The sequence below is a fragment of the Antechinus flavipes genome, chromosome 2 (assembly GCF_016432865.1).
Source record: "Antechinus flavipes isolate AdamAnt ecotype Samford, QLD, Australia chromosome 2, AdamAnt_v2, whole genome shotgun sequence".
Lineage (NCBI taxonomy): Eukaryota > Metazoa > Chordata > Mammalia > Dasyuromorphia > Dasyuridae > Antechinus > Antechinus flavipes.
The window spans coordinates 44,920,252-44,941,736 of NC_067399.1; the positions used below are offsets into that span (position 1 = coordinate 44,920,252).

The window sequence follows — 21,485 nt, forward strand, 5'->3', positions numbered from 1 at the left end:
TCCTCCTATTTGTACATTTTCAAAGAAACCTTGAGAAAGAAATCAAAACTCCTTATTACCTTGGACAGCTGCTTAATGAATATGGAATTTAGGTTTGTGCCTCAAAACTTAAAGAACAATGGCCTTTGACACTTAATTCTGACAAGCACAAAAAGTAAGGGAGTAAAAATAGTCTTGTAAGAGTAGATTTTTAAAAGGAATAACCATATAGGCTCTGGTCACCAGAGCACTACACAAAAGCTAATGCTCTGCTCTGGCAGAAGAGCTCAAGTTTGCATCCCTGGCTTAAGGGAAATCTATCCATTGGGAGCAGCTCATGGTTAGACACACATATTAAGCAAAATGGAACTTAGAACTATAGAGCAAAAATTCTCACCTCATGGTAATCAAAGATCCCCATCAGAAGGCCAACAATAGTTACAGCTGAGTTGAAAAAGGTTTTGTAGTCAGCAATGCTCCATCCAAAAAGAATGTTGAACTGTGTAAGGGAAAATGCTGGTGAGAGGAGTAGTGGCCCTTTAGCACAACTTCTGTGCTCTTGGAGAGCAGGCGGCGGCAAATGGCCATGGCAGCGGAGATTTAGAACTAGAAAGAATTGGAGGGACCATCTCTGCCCACCCTTCATTGTACTGTTGAGGAAACGAGTCTCATAATGCTCGTAATGGAGTATACCCGTGTAGCACCCGTTATGTGCCAGACACTGACTGTTGTAAGTGCTTTAGGTCTTACACAGTAACCCGGGAAGGAGGCGCTGCTATAATCCCCATTTCATATTTGAATTAACTGAGCAAGATGGAGGCTCTGACTTGTCTGTGGTCAAACAGACCCCATTTGACCTTGGGTCTTCCTGATGTAGGCCTAGTGGTGCATCCACTTTGTTACCTCTGTGTTTCCAGCACTCCTTGTTCTATACACTGCATCTCCCCAGAAGTGCTTTGTTATCTAAGGAAGTTTAGAAATGTCCCTAGGATGTACTAGGATCTGGAATTGAATGCCTTTTCAAATCTACCTTCAGTGTTGCTGTTTGTGTGATTGGGGCAAACACTTATCCTGTCTGGGCCTCTTGGAAAAGCACTCACATATCCATTAACTTTGATCCTTAGCATTTCAGTGCCATAGGTATCGTTTTCTCCATTTTATGGTGAGAAAATTAACCTGGAGAAAAGTTAAATAAAAATACTGATAGTGACAGCTTTGACTGAAACCTGGTCCTGTGACTCTTGAGTGTTTTCCCTACCATGTCATAGCAACATCTCTGACCTAAGAGGGTTAGCCATTGTGTTGCCCAGGATTCCCCTCTTGCCAGCGTGTCAGGAGGGAAGCATCGGAATGGCTTACGGCAATGGAGTAGCCTGTCAGCAGGATCAGAATGATCAGCGAGAAGCCGACCACCTCATCCCAAGCTCTCCTCAGAGTTGTGCTGATGATCTGGAGTCGGGGGTTGAGCCTCAGCAGGCTCCAGAGCCGAATAGTTGTCAGCAAGACCAGGAAGCCAAGGAGGTAAGTGAGAACAAAGGCCACTTGTATGACTTCATGGAAGCTGATGAATCTACAAGAAAGTCTGGCCATTAGTCATCACCACTGAAGAATCAAGCCCTGCATTTCTTTGGCATTACTGTAAGCTTAATAATTTAATACACAATCTTTATATTGCCAACTTTTCCTTTGATTTTGGCCAGTTTTGACTGAAATAGTTACTTCTACAATATTGTTTCCCAATAAATTTTAGTGGGAACTTGACCTTGGATGAATGGATGGTTGTCATTGGATGTGGCGGGGGAGTTGTGTTTGAGATTTCCCTAAGCCTGGTCTTCACTCTGAATTTAGGGGTCTGGTCAGCCCCATCTCTTGTGAATGTGAGCAAACTCTCATCTCAGTTGGAGTGACCTTTTCCCATGAGGTATCAAGAAAGCCTGAACTTTGGTGTTTTCCTAACCTGTTCCCAGGTCAGTGATAATCAAATCCGAGATTGGGAGATTCAGCAGTGATAGCAAATAGACAGATTTGTGTGGGGAATAAGGTGCTTGCTGAAAAGTTTTCATAAGTGTATGATAGTTTTGCTCAGAGAGGTCTGTCTGCTTTCTTCATCTACTTTCCCCCTTCCTTGCCCTCTAAATATTTGTTTTTGTGATATGTGTATCTATGGAATCAGGGAGGTTAAGAGCCTCGGTTTCCTTAAATGTAAAATTAAAAAGTTGGACTTGATATCCTCTGAGTATTCTCCTATAATACAATGAAACCTAAATAACTACTTGACTTGCCTGGTGAGGGGCTTCCAAAGAAAGAGGATTAGTAATTTTATCAGGTTATTTTGTATTGTAATATCTTGGCTCATAGAAAAGACTTTTTGTATATAGAAGTGTACTGTTTAGCAATGATTATATTGTATTATTATATATAGCTGACATTTTCTGTTAAGTAAAAGGAAGGTTTTCCCTTTGCCATATACTGGACTCAAGATCGCCACCTGTGAAATCTTAATATAGATGTTACTCTTAAGTTGGCTATTTCTTCATAACCATTGATTTAGAAAACAACTTGTTTCCGTGTCTGTAATGTCGTATGTCTCATTACAAGGGTCTATGCAAAGAGGTGCCAAAAATAGCTGCCATTGTGGTCTTTATGGGAATATAGTACTTTTTCCAAGAAGAAAGGGGGTACAAAAAAGTTCTACACCCAGTAAAGCTCATAAGACACTTCACATCACCTTGATGTTTTCAATTCATTGGATTGAGATGCCTATAACTTGCTATTTCTTAGAACAAGAAAACCATTAATTCATGAATTAGGTTTTGTGATTCTGTTGTGCAGGATTATTGTCAAACCCAATTCCTTGAGTGCAAAAATGAGTATATAAAATAATGAATAAAGTAAGCTCCTTGAAGCAGGGGCCATTTTCATTTTTGTCTTTATGCCAGGGGCCTGGCACATAGTCCTTAATAAATCCTAGTTCAACAGACTAAATATCATGATGAAGGCAGAAATAATTCAAATAAATGCATGGGGAAAATATAAGCAGTATTGTAATTTTCTAATTGTTGTTTACTGTGACATTGGCCCAAATTTGGTTTTTAGCTGTGATAGGCACAGAAATATAGGAGACTGGAGAGGAAGGAAAGAGTAAGTTTTGTTTGCTTTCCTCTTTGCCATAAGCTGGAGTTCTGCTTGGGAACCTTGGTACTCTATGTCCTGGGGACTCTTATGCCAGCACTGCTTGCTTACCTGCTTTTATTATGACGGTACTGATCCATAACTCTTTTATGCAAAAAAAAACCCTTCACCTGGAGTACCAGCATTATAAAGGTTATGAAGATTATGCTCGTGTCCAGGATGTTGCCTTTCTTGGTGAAGTATTTCCATCCTTGTTGTTTCAGCCGGGGCACCTAAACATACAAGTCATGTCAGATTGGATAGTTTACTCTTAGAAAATCTTGGTTCAGTAAAGATTGAAATGTAAAATGATTTGATTCTTGCTCTGTTCTACAGTCATTCAGAGCTAATTGTTATAGAAAGATCGGCTGGTTCTAAATGAGTAAGAAACTTGAATTTGAACAGCTTTTCTTTTTGGAGAATCAAGAACTTAGGTTTAGGAATAAGAAACTTGAATTTGAACAGCTTTTCTTTTTGGAAAATCAAGAACTTAGGTTTAGGAATAATTATTTAGGGAATTTTTAAAAAATGCCAAATGGTCAATTTCCAGAAAGTTTTAAGTTAATTTGTTATCTAACATAGTCTCTGTTGTTTCATTTCCCCTCATAGGGAAAATACCCCTTTCTATAAATAGAATACCAACCAGAGAATTGAATTAGCCTTCAATGCAGAGTTTTGGCAAAGTTCTTTCATTGTAGAGTTATCACAGATTATATCTAGCAATACAATTATGACGCACTTATTTCATGCCATCAGTTTTAAGTGACTGACCTTCAGAATAGCCTGTAGAATTTAGAGCAGATCAATCCCCGTTTTACCTGTATGAAGACGTAATAAAAGAGTAGCAGAAAATAGATAACATTCGAGGCAGTGAACCAGATGAAACTTCTGTGGGTCTGAGTGATCTGTAAACTGTTCACTTTGATAGAATTGAAGAAAGCTCCTGGAAAGAATGCAGAAAGTTTTGGGAGAAGAGTCCAGCTTTCCCTCTGGATTCTCAACTATGCAGACAGTCCCTTAACTGACCATTGCTATTTCCTTTAGTCCTGAGTTTTGTGAACTCACCCTGCTCAGTACTTCCTTTTATCAAATAAATGTGATTGCTTCAAGAGTAGAAGCCTAAGTGTTTTTTAAAAGAAGGGAAGAATGTATAAATATAAAGAGAAAAAAGTAAAAAGTGTTGCTAGTATTTGTGTAAATGGTTTGTTTTTCTAATTGCTACACAGTGGAATATATATTGACTCACAGCTAGTAAGAAAGTAAGTCAATGAACTCTAAGTAGAAAGAAGATGCATAATCTATAAAGAAAATAGGGCAGGAAAAATAATCTTTTTGATTCCTGTTGCAGTGCTGACTGACGTGAAGCTTAAGAGAAAATACGGTAGGATGGTAAATAGAAATGTGTAAAGACTGATATGTAAAAAGTAACACCTGTTTGTTTTAAATGTTTTAAAGAATAAAAATATTTTTTGCTAAGAAAAACATTCTAATAAAAGTATGTAAAGATAAATTTTGAATGTATAGTTGTCTTTTATTTTGTTCTATAAGGAAAGTAGTATATAAAAATTCAAGATGTTACTATCCCAATTAAAAGAACCCTTATTTCCATATGAAGTATGACCAAAAATATGAGAACTCTTTAGTCTCCAAGAGCAGTAGGGATGAGACTGATTCAGTCCTACAGCACATGAAATAACCATTACAGTGCAATTTTGAAACCTTTTTGTGACTTTGTTTACTACTGATATTATTTTTGAAATTTCCCCCACACTTTTTGTCTTTCTTTGCTCTATCAGTAATCTGGGGCAGCTCGGTGACTCCAAATACTAGAGTGGCTTGGAGTCAGACAGGTTTATCTTCCTGAGTTCAAATCGGGCCCTCCAACAGTTTGTGGCTGTGTGACCCTAGCCAAGTCACTTAACTCAGCCTTAGCTTCCTCATTTGTCAAATGAACTGGAGAAGGAAGTGACAGACCACTCCAGCGTCTTTGCTAAGAAAGTCCCTAATGGGGTCACCATGACTCAAACTCGTGAACAACAACCTTTAGAAAATGCTGGTGTGTGCTTGCCTCCGTAGGAGGGCCAATTAGAAGCTTTGAGGAGACCAAAAAGAAAAAAACTTTTCTCAGAAGGTGCAAGGGAACAAGCAGGCCCTTGAGAAGAAATAAAGGGATGATACATAAGTTGACCTGCTACCCAGATGTCTCGGGAGTTTATACAAGCTCAAAACCCTGTCCCCAAATAAGGTGTTGAAATTAAAATGTTTTCAAAAAGCACAGAATATTCCTAAAGTAAAGCAGACCTCTCCTTTAGCCTTAGGAGCTATGGAAAGGCCTGGGGAGTAAAGCTGCTCTTACCCACACCATTGGACTCCAGAATCAGGGTCACCACGCAGAAGAGGTTCACGTTAGCATTATAGACAACAAATGATACAAAGAGGCTTCTGGTGTGTCTATCTAGCCAATGGTTTTGTTTCAGATGCTGAAGAATTCTAAGGTAGTCAGAGGAGAAAAAGGGTAAATAACCCAAATCTAAGAAGGAAAAAAATGTCCTTTTTTTTTTTTTTTTTTTTTTTAGGACTTAATATTTATTGCATTGGATTGAATTAACTATGAAGGAATAGAACAAAGTTCTTTAAAAACCTAAAGTTCCCTCTAGCTGGATTGAAGCCTTTACTTGATACACATTAATTTTTTTATTTTCAAAATATATGCATGGATAATTTTTCATTATTATCCCTTGCAAAACCTTGTGTTCCAATTTTCACTCCCATCTCCCCATCCTTTCCCCTAGATGGCAAATAATCCAATATATGCATACATATTTATACAATTATCTTCCTGCACAAGAAAAATCCAATCAAACATGCCCTAATATTTTGTCCTCTTTTCCACAAAACAGAAGATGAGTTTTTTGTGTCACTTGAGTGGATGCTTTTTTGTGAAATTGTGTTTGACCACAAATGCTAATATTTCTACTGATGTTGGCATAAAAACAGTACATGAAGTTGGTAAACTTAACAAAGAAAAATGCTCAGCATTAAAACACCCTGATGGTATACAACATCATACAAGTAAACATTTCTAGAATTAATTTCAAAGAAGGAATCGTTATATATGGTGCTGGTTAGTTGCTAATGTGGACACCTTAGTTTCAGTTGAAGCACTGATAGCTTTAATCTTTACGGGTCAAGCCCAGGATCATTGTTTGGGTAATGTAGCTATCTCCCCTCCCCCTGTTCCATATAAGTTTAATTAATGGTGTCATAATGGAATGAACCTTCAGGGATCATCTTGCAATTCTTGTAGATGAAGAAACAGACTTAAAGAAAATTTAAGTGATTTGCTAAGGTCGCACAATAAATCAAGTGTCAAACCAATTTACTTTTCTAAACCACATAACCATCAACAAAAAAATACAGAGACAAAAAATAGTTGTCTATAAATGGTATCATTTATGATTTGTTTTTTAAACATTTAAAGTAATTTTGACAAACTAACAATAAAGACCAGCTCTTCTGATGTCAAATCCAGTACTTTGTCACATGTGATTGAAGCCTTCATTTGATACACATCAATCTATGTGTTTCTGATAATTAGGTAGTTTTTGAATAAAGTGTTCATAAAGAAAGTCATTTAATAGTTTGGTCAACTTTGAGTTATACTTGAAAATATCTTACCAGAACAGCGATGAAATGGATTTTTGCCCTACTATGTACCTGTAAAATGAAACAAAATCTAGAACTTTGTATCTAAAAGGAAAACTTCCTCAGAAAGATGTTCCCTAAAATGTTAGTAACATGGTAAATAGATATGGTATCTGTAAGCCTGAATTTATAATACATTTTGTTAGCTCTCAAATGCCCAACTTCAAGAATGGATAGAAAGCTGCATCCCAGAACTTTTGCTCAGAATTCAGATTGGCTCACCTGTTAGCGTCCTTAGAGTTGTTCCCAAGAGTAACAACATAACCTCCTCCTGAGTAGACTGCAAACTGCCCTTGGATAGGGTATCCACCCAAGATTTCCTCATTCTGATAACACCAAATGCTCTCTTGATTTGTACCATTCAGATCAAGAGGGGTCCAGTTAACTCCATAATTCTTTTGATCCTCCTGATACTGATAATAAAACTTCACTTGTTCACTAGGAGAAATTCTTTTTGGAAAGGATACAGCATCAGGAATCCGGATCTGGCGAATTTGGACACTACCTATAAGTAAGGAATTTCCTTCAGCGATAAAACCTAGGGACCAAAAAAAAAAAAAAAAAAAAATCATTAGAGCATCCAGTTAAGTGAGAGAAAAAAGCACTGAGAAGTTTACTGGAAATACCTAAAATAATAGGACTTGCTCCACTAAGACCCTAAAGATTCATTAAAACTTTATAAAGAAATGAATCTATACAAAAATTTTTACTCTATTTTGTAATAATATAAAAGCATGAACAATTCACATGTCCAGTGAATGAAAAATGTCTATATAATGGTAAACATGAAAAAAAGAAATGTGAGATGATATAAAAAGTGATATAAAGAAAGAAAAATGTGGACAATATATCACCGGTGACTGCAATTATATAACAACTTAATAGTGACAACCCCATATACACAAAGAGGATGTTTTTTACTGTTAAAATTACGCATTTAAGAAACAAATTATAAATGATACCATTTACAGGTGATCATTTTAATTTTGGTTTTGTATTTTAATTTTTTGTTGATAGTTACTTAATTTAGAATAAAAGTAAGCTGGTTGTTTAGATTATAGAAGAGATGATTAAAGGACAACTTGCCAAGTCAAGTAATAGTGCTTTGCACATAACTTAAATATTTGTTGAATTGTTCAGTCATGATTCCATTTGAGGTTTTCTTTGAGAGATTTGCCCTTTCCTTTTCCAGTTCATTTGGGTGAAGGGACTTGGCCAAGTCACATAGCTAGTCTATGTCTGAGACCAGATTTGAACTCAAGAAGATGAGGCTTTCTGATTCCAGGCCCAGTTCTCTCTCCATTGTGCCACGGAGCTGCATCCATTTGTTAGATTACAATAAATCAAAGGTTACAATTGGTAAGTAGTAGATCAGCCTACCGCTTTAATAGATATCCATAACCAAAGAAATAGCCTTCAATTGTAGCTATAAAGAGTGTGGTTAAACTTACAGAAACCTGGGACAAATTCTAATTACTTCTGCAAGATGCAGTCAGCCTGGGAAGCCTGGCCTAAAATAGCTGACTTTTAAAAACTCCAATTACAATATTGTGGATGATATTTTATAAACTCTAATACAGAAATTATTTGTAAAAGAATTTCTTTGCTGGAAACTGCTGGAAAATTGGAAAGCAGAAAAATTATAGACTAATATCTTTTACCATATACCACAATAAGCTCAAAATGGATAGTTGAGCTGAATATTAAAGGTCATTCATTTTTTAAAATGGAAGAGAGGTCAAATAGCTTTCCTAACTATGGCTAAGGAGAGGATTCTTAAATAAGGGATAGAGGTGATATAAAAGATAAATTGTTAAGATCACATGAAATTGAAAAGCTCTTATGTTTATCAAAAGAACTAGTTTGAGAGAGGAAGTAGTCAACTGGTGGGAGGAAATCTTGAAGGGGTGGGGAATTTGCCTCGAACAGCTTTGATAGTTTCCTGATGGCAAACATATATAGAGAAATAGCATAGTTATATAACCAAGACACATTCCTTAATGGATAAATAGCAATGGAATGTGAATACACTGTTTTCAAAGAATTGCAAACTTTTAAAAAATGCACGATTTCTCCAATTCACCATGATGCACTATAATAATAGTGTAAGTATAGTAAAAAAAAGTATAGCATACTGGAATAATGATAATATAAGAACCACTGTAATAATAAATGCAAATCAAAACAGATCTGAGGTTTTACCTTACACCCGCCAGATCGACAAAGATGGGAATGGGAAATGTTGGAAAAATTGTGAAAAGACAAACATTATTGATACATTAATGGCAGACTTATAAATGGATACAACCACTCTAAAAAGCAGTTTGGAATTGCTCTAACAATGTGACTAAAACGCTCATGCTCTTTGAACCAGAGATTCCCTGCCAGGAATGTGCTTTAATGAGGTCAAAGGGAGAAGGTCCTATACACACAAAAATATCACCACCATTATTCTAGTAAGAAATGGAAACAAAGTAGATGTTCGTTAACTGAGGAATGGCTTAAACAAATTATGTAATATGTTCTGTAGGGGTTGATGACCATGAAGAATACAAAGAAACTTTGGAGGTATGTGAACAAAGTGAAAAAACTAGGAAAATGATATACAAAACGGCTACAATCACACCAATATATATGTGAAGAGCCACAAGAGATGAAATTGAAAGTTGTATAACTAACATCATCAATTTTGGCCCCTTGAGAAGAGTGGAGACAATGTACCTCCTTCCTTTGCAGAAATGAGAGACAATATGGCACATTGTATCAGACTTAGTGGGAGTTTTGACAAACTATGATCTATTTTTCTTCTCTCTCTATCTCTTGCAATAAGGGATGGTTCTCTAAGTGAAAATGGAAGATAGAAATTAAGGTGATACAAAAACAAGAATAACCAATAAATATTAAAAGAAAAAAAAAACATTGTGTGGAACCTATGGAAACTAACAATATCAACCCATCACTCAGTATTCAGACACCTGCCATGTGCCAGATATCATGCTAGGTGTTGGGGGATACAAAGTTCCTGTCCCCACCATGTGATTCTTACCTCTATATTTCCCATACAGGTTAGGAATAAGGGTTTTGTTGGTCCATTGGTAGAAGTGTTTAATACGTTTGATCTCTTCAAAGGGGTTATTAATTCTCTTCTGGATGGCCTGATTGAGGTAAAACCTGTTGTAATTCCTTTCTGAATGAGCGGAAATCATCAACATTACAAGGAAGAGGATTTGTACTGTTAGATAGAGAAATCAAATGAGTGGTTAAAAGGCAGCAATGGTACAGTAAGTGGAATGTTTGGGTTCTTAACAATTAGCTATCCTTCCTCCAAAAAATTGGAATTCCCTACCAGGATTTTTTCCCAGAGTAGTTCTTTTTGTCTTTTCTATTAGACAATATTTTCCCCCAGAGGAGGTAAAACATATCTCATCTCATATACATCAGCACTATTGTTGAGTTTGTTATAAGTCTATGTATAATGTATGTGGGGATATATAATGTCTGTGTTCACAAAGCAGAGTAGCACTTGTGTTTCAAAATCCATGGGATATGTTTTCGGCTGTATTGATAATGTGGAAGTAATCTACTTAATCATATACCTTATTCTTTTTGAGTGAATTAACAATTTTTTAAAAAAATGTTTTTATAAGTGATTCATTTTCTTCAGCAATTCTGTGAGATAAGTAAGACTTATCATTATTTCTAAAATTCACATGGGGAAAAGGAGTCATAGAGAAATTAAGTCTTTGTCCTAGGAAATAGACCTGAGTGGGACTGAAATCCCTGTGTGGGACTTTCCTTCTTGATACTGTCTGAAGTCTTTCCATTGACTATACTGCCCTCTAAAACTCAAATAAATTCTCAATGGACAAATTCCTTCTCCCCCGCATTTTTTCTGTTTGCTGGCTTAACACGCTGCCTTGTTCTTTCTCATACCAAAAATTTCTCTCGCCAGTTGGAACAGTTGCTTCTCTTTCGTGGTTCTTTCTGGAATTATAACTGGGCTGGTCACAGCAGGGACTTTATAAATGGGATTGTTCTCATCTCTTAAACCAGGTGATGACAACGAGGGACATCTTGCTGTCCAAAAAAAAAAAAAAAAAAAAGCAAAACAACAGAGGCAAAAGAAACACTATTCTTTGGTGAATACTGATCTTTGCTGAATAGTTTGGTGAGATATTGATCAACATAACCCTGGACAGAGAGGCAGAATCCCTAAATGTATAAATCCATCCCAACCCAGTATGCATTTGTTAAATGCCTGCCTGGTTGTTGGCACTTTGCTAGATACAAAATGACAAAATGAAAATTGGTTTGATTCAATAAGACCTGCCTAGATTTTAAGTGATTGTGCTAGCACAGTACACTTGGAAATCAGTCAACAAGCAGTTATGAGTACAGCTAGGTGGCCATAGTGCGTGGAGCACTGGGTCTGGGTCACCTTTCTGAGCTCAAATCTGGCCTCAGAGACTTATTCCATGTGTGATCCTGCGCAGATTACTTAACTTTATTTGCTTCTGTTTCATCATCTGTAAAATGGACTGGAGAAGGAAATGCAAACCATTCATTCCCATATCTTTGCCAAGAAAACCCCAAGTGGAAGCACAAAGAATTGAACATGTCTGAAAATGACTGAATGACAAACAAAACATCAAGCACTATACTAAATACTGGGCTTACAAAGAAGGGCAAGAGACACCCTGCTCTCTAGAAGCTTATGGTCTAACAGGGAGACTGCGTACAACAACTATATATAAACAGGATATGTTCGGGATAAATTGGGGGAAGATCCTAAACCTAAGGAAAATGGGGAAAGGCTCCTACGTGAGGGAAGATATGAAGGAATTACCCAGGAGAGCCAAGATCTTTCTCATCTGTTGTTCCTTCTCTTTGTTGTGCCATGATATCCTTGTCAGCAACAGTGAGAGGAACACTGTGAGTATCGTCACCTACAGAAGGAGAGATTTCTTGCTAAACCAGTGTTACAGGATTCGTTTGGGGGCAAGAAGTTGAATTTTTTGCCTAAAATAAGGGTTGGCTATGATAAATAGATTTCAATACCATTAATTCTATTATACTTACTTGGTGTTGAACTTAGAACTGTCTGTTTTCACTATCTTTGTAAAATTACCAATTTAAAGTTCAATATTACTAATATTATAGATACTTAGGTATCAGTTACTTATGTGTATAAGAGGAGATGACCCACAGCATGGAATTCTGATAGTAATTATTTGAGAAGGGAGGAGAGAGGAGAGGAAAAAAAAAAGGAATGGGGGAAGGAAGAAGGGAGAAAAAGAAGAGGAAGGAAAAGAGAAAAGAAAAGGAGGAAATGAACATGGAAAAAAGAAAGCAAGAAAGAAAGTGAAAAGAAAGAAGGAAGGAAGGAAGAAAAAGAGAAAGAAAAAGAAAGAGAAAGAAAAAAGAAAGAAAGGAAGAAAAAAAGAAGGAAGGGAGAAAAGGGAGAGAGGGAAGGAAGATAGAAAAGAAAAAGAGGGAAGGAAGGAAGGAAGCAGGAAAGAAGGAAGGAACAAAGAAAGGTAAAGAGAATATTATCTTACACCTTACTTTATGAACATGATAAGTAGAAGATCTTGTAATATTGGAAAGGAAGTAGACCACTTGTGATGACTGAAAAATTGCTTGACCTCGTTCCCTAATATATCTTTGGAGGGACTCTGTTAATTAATTTTTTCTGAGTCAAGGGTAAAAAGCTTTATTATATTGCCATAAAATTGGCAAAGTTTCTAATGAATGTGTCATTAACAAAGGGGAAGATACCGTCTGTTAATGAATTTTTTAAAAAGTCAAGTATTAAAAATCCAGCAGAGGATAGAACATGGTAGAAAGTCTTGTAGAGGACTATGTTAAGCACTAGGGATAAAAAGAAAGAGTGAAAAAAAAACCAACCCTCTGCTTTCAAGGAGTTTACAGTTTAATGAGGAAGAATATGGCTTGATGACAATGAGGGAGACAAACAATCTGAATTTCAGTCCTCACTCTGATGGTATGAAGGACAAACAACCTGTCATACAGATATTTAGTAAATATTTGTTGACTTGACTTTGAAGTCAGTTCTCTCTCCATTACATTTCATCCTTTCTATTAATGATTAGTTCTTTTAAAAACAGGCCTTTAAAAGGATCTTTATAAGACGTGAGGTAAAACCTTAGTGTTGTCTTATTTTATATTTCTCTTATTATTAGTGATTTGGAACATGTTTTCATATTGAATTGATAAATTGTCATTCTCTTTTTGTAGAAACTCTTCTTATGCTTTGACAATTTACCTTTTAAAGAATGGAACTTAGGCTTATAAATTTTGTCAATTCCTTATATATCTTGGATATCAGATTTTTATCAGTGATAGTGATAAAAAGTATTTTTTTCTATCTGGACTGATTTTGATATTGTAAAACATTTTGAATTTGTTTGTTTTTAATTCCTCACCTCTATTTCTTGTTTGGCTATTGATTCTTCCCCATCTATAATTATGACCAATTCTTCCCTCTATTCTTTTTAAATAATTTTTAAATTTTTAATTAATTAATTTTTTTTTTTTTTTTTTTTTTTGCTGAGGCAATTGGGGTTAAGTGACTTGCCCAGAGTTACACAGCCAGGAAATGTTAAGTGTCTGAAGCCAGATTTGAACTTGGGTCCTCCTGACTTCAGGGCTGGTGTTCTATTTACTGTGCCAACTAGCTGTCCCCCTCCCCTTTTAAAAAATGTAACCTTTAGTATTCAAGTCAACTATCTATTTGGAACATTATTGTGGTAGAAGATGCTGGTCTAAACCCTAATTTCTGCCAAACTGATTTCCAGTTTTTCCAGTGGTTTTTGTAACATAGGAGCTCTTTCCCTTATAATTTACATTCTTGGGTTAATCGAACACTGAACTACTTTTCGTTAAATTGCTTTTGTTTTTTTGCTTAGCTAGTCTATTGCATTGTTCTCTTTTTCTATTTCTAGAATAAAACTAAATAGTAATTAAATTGTGGTCATTATATAGTTTTAGGCTTTGTAATACTCTGTCCCCTTAATTTTTCTGCTTTTTTCATTATTTCCTTTGAAGGTCTTCCTAGCACTAAGGTCAGCTCTCTGTACTTAAAGGAACTGCCTTTAGGGATACAGAACAGAAAAGTATTTTTGTGATATAGGACTTCTTTAGCAATCCAATAAAACCTATGAATCCCTTTTCAGAGTAATGTTTTGCAATTCATAAAATTAAACACTTAGGATTACCAAAAAATAAAACAAACAAAACAAAAAACAGATTAAGAAACCCTCCTTGTTCTAGTCCATTATTTTACCAAATATCTTTTGCTGTTATTTTGCATGGTTTTACAAAATATCTCTTTGGTAGTTTGGATAGAAATTTACTTCAGTCTCATTTGTATTAAATTCCCACTTACTTTCACTGGCTGGATTATGAAGATGTTCTGGAGGACTGAAAGTACCATGGAAATGACCCAGCTGGTTGCTTGATCTTTGTTCAGTTTTAGGCTATAAAGAGCTGTGAAAAAGGCTGAGACCAGACTTGTCACACCCAGAAGGAGCCAGCAGATATAAAGGGACCATTTTGGCAGGTAGCTGGAGAGGGCAGGCTTCTCTTCCTCTGAGTCCAGAATAGGGAAACTCGTGATTTCACTATGGAGAAGAGATTGGGGGCAAGAATCTTGTATTTAATGATGTTCTAGGAGGAAGGTGGAAACAGAAGTAGGAAGGAGCCTCTTACCTGCAGGGGCCGCTGGCCTTGGAGAGAATGTGGGTCTCCACAAGCTCCTTGAGGCTTTGTAGCTGGCTGGCTGAGTCCAGGAAGTCATGCGGCTTTGTGGATGGGCTTGCCAAAAGTGTCCTGCATTGGGATTGCAGCCTCTCCAGGACTCTGAGCAAGTAATGGTTTAAATTGTGGAGATTTTCTGGAATCTCTGAAAGCACATATGGATGTGAGGATGCTTCTCAAGGGAAAGTTCTCAATCAAGGCTGGTTATTAACAGAGATCTGTTTCTACTTTGGTGAGTTGGACTTATCTCTACATATGACTATGCTTGATCTTGCTTTACAAATCATTCAGCTGTAAGTATTTAAAATGGTTCAAGAAACTACACTTCCTGGGGCAGCTAGGTGGTGCAGTGGATAGAGCACCAGCCCTGAAGTCAGGAAAGTCTGAGTTCAAATCTGGTCTCAGACACTTAACACTTCCTAGCTGTGTGATCCTGGGCAAGTCACATAACTCCAGTTGCCTCAACAACAAAAAAGAAAGAAAGAAACTATACTTCCTCCCTTTCCCTTACCCCAATCAGTCAATAAGTATTTTGTTATTGTTTTTTTTTTTCCATTCATGTTTAACTTTCTGTAATCCCTTTGAGGTTTTCTTGGCAAAGATATTGGAGCGATTTGCCATTTCCTTCTCTAGCTCATTTGATAGATGAGGAAACACAAACAAGGTGAAGTGACTGGTCCAGGCTAGTGAGTGTCTGAGGCTGGATCTGAATTCAAGTCCTCCTAACTCTAGACATTGTGACATTTATTGGACATTTACTAGCTTTGTGACCCAGGGAAGTCACTTTAACCTTTCTTCTTCAATTTCCTCCTCAGTAAAATGAGCTGGGGAAGGAAATGGCAAATCATTCCATTATCTCTGCCAAGAAAACTCTGAATGGGATCATAAGGAGTCAGAAAGCACTGAACAAATCCAGCATTTATTAAGTACTTGTGGTATTCCTGTAACTGGGAATACAGATACAAAGCTGGGATAGGGAAGATCAGGAAGGTAAAGCGAAGGAAGTATGTTTAGTATGAGTTGTGAAAGAACCCGGGGATTCTAAGAAAGGGCATTTTCTGCACTGACAGGCTGTGTAAAGGCATGTCAGAAGGTTCAACCAACTTTTAGATGCTCTTTATAAGTGAAATATACTGGAATTATTGTGAGAAACAAGTTGCATCCAGACCCTGATTTCCTCAATCGTATGATCTCAGTGATCTCTAGAAATGAACAAAGAGTTACAATAACTTCCTAGAGAGGGAACTGGGCAGTTGGTCTCTGCTGTCCTCAGGGAATATTCAATGGAATTACTCTTAACATTGTAGCTTTGGGAAAATTCTTGTATTAGTATATCTGATGAAGAGATTTGGGCTCAAAGGGGTTAAAACTAGGAAGAGGTAAAATCACTCTCATCAGTAGTTCAGTGGTTGGGAACAGTGGGAAGTTAAGGAGAGAGAAGAAGCAGCAACAGCACTTTACCATTTGTAAAAAGTGGCCCTGTCTGCTGCCATCGGCCTCCTTGCCTGTCTAGGTGAGAATGAATGAGGCTGAACAGCTGCTTGACGAGATCTGGAACACTGTCAGAACTCCAGTTGGAGCCTTCCCACTCAGAAGGCAAGCATGCATTTTTCAAATGCAAAAATCCCACTGTTTCCTTCAGCTCCTGAATGGTAGAACCAAGATGAAAAAAGTTAATTCTATTTGTTTTTTACAAAAATTAAGAATGATCGTATCGAAAGTATCAGAAGAAACACTAAAGAGCAGGACTATATCTTTTGTTAAGGGGAAAAGCTGCTTCACCATCAGAGATTTGGAATTGGAAAGGACCCTCAGAGACATTCTCAAGTACAACAGTCAATTACAAATGAGGAAACTGAGGTTAAATGATCTATCTAAGGCAGGATGTGAACGCAGGTATCCAGAGCTCATTCATCTATTCAGCACCTACTATTCAGCACTACTATTCAGTTACGCACCAGGCTGAGTGTTAGAGACACAAATCTCTGTCTCGGTCTCTCTGTAAGAGGGACATCAAGAAAACACTGAAAGGTAAACTGCTACTTGAAAGGGGAAGGGAATGCAACAGAGTTGGAAAGAAGGAACTTTTGCGTGGAGCAATCAGAGGACAGGGCTTGGGATAGGTGGTTTCCTACTTTAAATCATTATTCTTACTCTCTACATACTAATTTTAATTGATTTTGTCTTATAGAGGAATGTAAATGCTATTGAAATATAGATGCAACAAATTTGGAAATTGTGCATTATTTTGTAAACATTTCAGATTTTTTTTTAAATTTCTAACTTCAGTTCTCCAGGGACACAACACTGATGCTTACACCTTAGATAACTATTATTATTTTTTATCTTCTTTTTATATTTATTTATTTTATTATAGCTTTTTATTTACAAGATATATGTATGGGTAATTTTTCAGCATTGACCCTTGCAAAACCTTCTGTTCCAACTTTTCCCCTCCTTCCCCCCACCCCCTTCCCTAGATGGCAGGTAGACCAATATATGGATAACTATTATTATTGAAAAAGAGAAACGTGTAATGTGGCTCAACTTACCTCAGTTATTTTTTGAGTAGTTACAGATACTAAAGTTGTATCTGATATGGAAACTGCCTGAATGGGAATGAAATGAGGTGGAATCTTCTCTTGTCGCTGAATCAATGGGAAGATTCTCCCAATGATAAGATTGATTGGGAAGAGGATAGAAGAAGTTTGGATGCTGATGAGTAGTTCAGACCAGGTCACAGCAAAAGGTCCTACTGAAGGAATACAAATAGTACCCAGATTCACTATGCACAGTGTTACCACTATAAAGACATTCATACATTCCCAGTCACATATAATTACTTTTATAGCAGGCATAATTTTTTTTTTTTTTTTTTTTTTTTTATAATAAATTTTATTTTATTTAATAATAACTTCGCATTGACAGAATCCATGCCAGGATAATTTCTACACGACATTATCCCTTGCAATCACTTATGTTTCGTTTTTTCCCCTCCCTCCCTCCTCCCCCCCCCCCCAGGATGGCAAGCAGTCCTATATATGCTAAACATGTTGCAGTATATCCTAGATACAATACATATTTGCAGAACCAAACAGTTCTCTTGTTGCACAGGGAGAATTGGATTCAGAAGGTAAAAATAACTCGGGAAGAAAATCAAAATTGCAAATAGTTCACATTCATTTCCCAGTATTCCTTCTTTGGGTGTAGCTGTTTCTGTCCATCATTTCTCCAATGAAACTCAGTTAAGTCTCTTTGTCAGAGAAATCCACTTCCATCAGAATACATCCTCATACAATATCGTTGTCGAAGTGTATAATGATCTCCTGGTTCTGCTCATCTCACTTAGCATCAGTCCATGTAGGTCTCTCCAAGCCTCTCTGTATTCATCCTGCTGGTCATTCCTTACAGAGCAATAATATTCCATAACGTTCATATACCACAATTTACCCAGCCATTCTCCAATTGATGGGCATCCATTCATTTTCCAGTTTCTAGCCACTACAAACAGGGCTGCTACAAACATTTTGGCACATACAGGTCCCCTTCCCTTTTTTAGTATCTCTTTGGGGTATAAGCCCAATAGAAACACTGTTGGATCAAAGGGTATGCACAGTTTGATAACTTTTTGGGCATAATTCCAGATCGCTCTCCAGAATGGCTGGATTCGTTCACAACTCCACCAACAATGCATCAATGTCCCCGTTTTCCCGCATCCCCTCCAACATTCATCATTGTTTTTTCCTGTCATCTTAGCCAATCTGACAGGAGTGTAGTGATATCTCAGAGTTGTCTTAATTTGCATTTCTCTGATCAATAGTGATTTGGAACACTCTTTCATGTGAGTGGTAATAGTTTCAATTTCTTCATCTGAAAATTGTCTGTTCATATCCTTTGACCATTTATCAATTGGAGAATGGCTTGATTTTTTATAAATTTGAGTCAGTTCTCTATATATTTTGGAAATGAGGCCTTTATCAGAACCTTTAATTGTAAAGATGTTTTCCCAGTTAGTTACTTCCCTACTAATCTTGTTTGCATTCGTTCTGTTTGTACAAAGGCTTTTTAATTTGATATAATCAAAATTTTCTATTTTGTGATTGGTAATGGTCTCTAGTTCATCTTTGGTCACAAATTTCTTTCTCCTCCACAAGTCTGAGAGATAAACTATCCTATGTTCTTCTAATTTATTTATAATCTCGTTCTTTATGCCTAGGTCATGGACCCATTTTGATCTTATCTTGGTATGTGGTGTTAAGTGTGGGTCCTTGCCTAATTTCTGCCATACTAATTTCCAGTTATCCCAGCAGTTTTTATCAAATAATGAAATCTTATCCCAAAATTTAGAATCTTTGGGTTTGTCAAACACTAGATTGCTATAGTTGACTATTCTGTCTTGTGAACCTAACCTTTTCCACTGATCAACTAATCTATTTCTAAGCCAATACCAGATGGTTTTGGTGACTGCTGCTTTATAATATAATTTTAGATCAGGTACAGCTAGACCACCTTCATTTGATTTTTTTTTCATTAATTCCCTTGAGATTCTCGACTTTTTATTGTTCCATATGAATTTTGTTGTTATTTTTTCTAAATCATTAAAATATTTTCTTGGAAGTCTGATTGGTATAGCACTAAATAAATAGATTAGTTTAGGGAGTATTGTCATCTTTATTATATTTGCTCGGCCTATCCAAGAGCACTTAATATTTTTCCAATTATTTATAGCAGGCATAATTATTACAAGGCAGGAGGAAAAGGAGCTCAGTGATTCTTGTGGATAAAATGCTGAATTTGGGTCAGGCAGAACTCAGTTTAAACCCTGCTTCAGACACCTACTAACTGTATGACTCAGAGCAAGTCACTCTCTCTCAATTGAAGTTTTCTCATCTGTAAAATAGGAATAACAATAGCACTTATGTCACAGAGTTTTTGTAAGAATCAAACAAACTAAAATTTGTAAAGTGTTTTAAGGTAGATATTAGCTATTGCTATTGTTAGGAAAAGGAGGATTAGAGATTTTCCTTCCTTCTCCAAAGGAGAGTATCCCAGGCAGGCAGGGCAGCTTTGAAAGTTGAATGTTGAATTTACTGTACACTTAAAAAGAAGAACATACTGTCTGAAAGTTTGTAGTTTCATATACATTCCTCCCCTGTTATACAGAATATCAGAATGCTCATTTTATTTGGTGTTTGTTAAGTCAATATGGAAATAAAATGAAATAAAATTTAAAAAAATTCTTATATAGCAACTTTCCTTGTTGCAGGTTTGGCTAGAGATAGAAAACTATTAAGAACCTACAGGATTGGGTAGCTAGGTGGTATAGTGGATAGAGCACCAGCCCTGAAGTCAGGAGGACCTGAGTTCAAATCTAATCTCAGACAAGTCACTTAACCCCAATTGCCTGAGCAAAAAAAAAAAAAAAAAAAAAGAACCTACAGCTGGTAGTTAAGTGGTGCAGTAGACAGTGCTGGGCTTAGAATCAGGAATCACAGATTCAAAACCTAATATAGTTACTTAACTGTGTGATTCTGGGCAAACTACTTCATCTTTTTCAGACTCAGTTTAATCATCTATTAAAATGAATGGGGTGGTAATAGAAATCTTACCTCACAGTGTTTTTAAAGCTCTAAACAAACACTAGCTATTATTACTAGTTTATTGATTAATAAATGAAAGGAGGTGAGAGCAGAGAAACCTTCCTAGAATGAAGGAGATCACCCTTCCTTTCTTGGTTCTGAAAGAAGGCAGCAGATAATGAAGGTCCTGGGGCTAGATTTACCTTTGTCCTCCATGTCTCTGTTCTCCATGCTGTTTAGCTTCCAGAACATGATGTTGATGACCATGTTACAAATAAGGATTGTCATGCAGCAGGAAAGACGCTGGACTCGTGTGACCTGGTTCCAGGGGCTACAGGTCACCACTGACAGCCACAGGTGCTCCTGGGTAAATTTTTCTACAATCATGGAGGAAAATAAATGTCTGAAAAGAGAAGACAAGAGATGGGAAACCATGAACTCAATCCCTTCTTCTTCTTCTTCTTCTTTTTTTTTAAGAAATTGGGGATTTGGGGGCACATAATGGAAAGATTGCTGGGGTTGGAGGGAGGAGAGAGTGAGTTTGAATCTTATCTTTGACCCTTTTTGCCTCTGTACCAAGGAAACCTAAACTCTATGTGCCTCAGTTCTCAATGGGGATTATGTTCTCTGTGAATACTGTATGTACTGCATTATTTGAACCTTAAATGCTATAAAAGTCTGCTGTTTCATACAATAATAACAATAATGATAATTGCTATTTATATATAGCGTTTTTAAACTCTGCAAAGCACTTTACATATGCTGTCTTATTTTATCCTCATAAAAATATATATAAGAATATGGAGGAAGTAAGTCTTATTGTTATCCCCATTTTCTAAATGAGGAAACGGTGATAGAAGTTAAGTGGCTTATCCAGGGTGATACAGCTATTAAAGGTCTGAGGTTGGATTTGAACTGAGATCTCCCTGACTACAGGCCAAACACCCTATCTACCGCATACCTAGGAACATATTTTATATAGTGCTTCGAAGATGAAAGGGAGGGAAAACAAAAGTTAAATAAAAACATTTTTAAAAAGTTAAAAATGTACTTGATTATTTCATTCAAAAGTACAAATTAATTAGATCTCATTTCCTACCCCTACTTCTTGCTTCTTTCTCTTCTAACAACGTAAGAAAAGACAAAGGATTATTTATTCATAGTATACTCTCTCAGCAAATAAAAATTATCATGAAAATCCTAGCCAAAAAAAAAAAAAAAGACTAGCAAGTAGAAGCAAGAACTCTAAATTTTTCATAAGCTTCCAGACTT

The 21,485-nt window shown here is 36.5% G+C and overlaps 1 protein-coding gene across 1 annotated transcript in view; it reads right to left on the bottom strand.

Annotated features, from left to right (window-relative positions):
- The window catches only part of PKD1L3 (polycystin 1 like 3, transient receptor potential channel interacting), a 56,492-nt gene that overhangs the window by 2,155 nt on the left and 32,852 nt on the right, over positions 1–21,485 (bottom strand). The window contains exons 15-28 of the mRNA XM_051973532.1: positions 20,417–20,616; positions 17,187–17,386; positions 16,096–16,279; positions 14,587–14,806; positions 14,264–14,498; positions 11,677–11,801; positions 11,252–11,309; positions 10,789–10,984; positions 9,902–10,087; positions 7,078–7,393; positions 5,484–5,640; positions 3,223–3,383; positions 1,339–1,549; positions 377–478 (exon numbers count right to left, since the gene is read on the bottom strand). Coding sequence (XP_051829492.1) covers positions 377–478; positions 1,339–1,549; positions 3,223–3,383; positions 5,484–5,640; positions 7,078–7,393; positions 9,902–10,087; positions 10,789–10,984; positions 11,252–11,309; positions 11,677–11,801; positions 14,264–14,498; positions 14,587–14,806; positions 16,096–16,279; positions 17,187–17,386; positions 20,417–20,616 — 2,551 coding nt within the window. The remainder of the gene's footprint in view (positions 1–376; positions 479–1,338; positions 1,550–3,222; positions 3,384–5,483; positions 5,641–7,077; positions 7,394–9,901; positions 10,088–10,788; positions 10,985–11,251; positions 11,310–11,676; positions 11,802–14,263; positions 14,499–14,586; positions 14,807–16,095; positions 16,280–17,186; positions 17,387–20,416; positions 20,617–21,485) is intronic.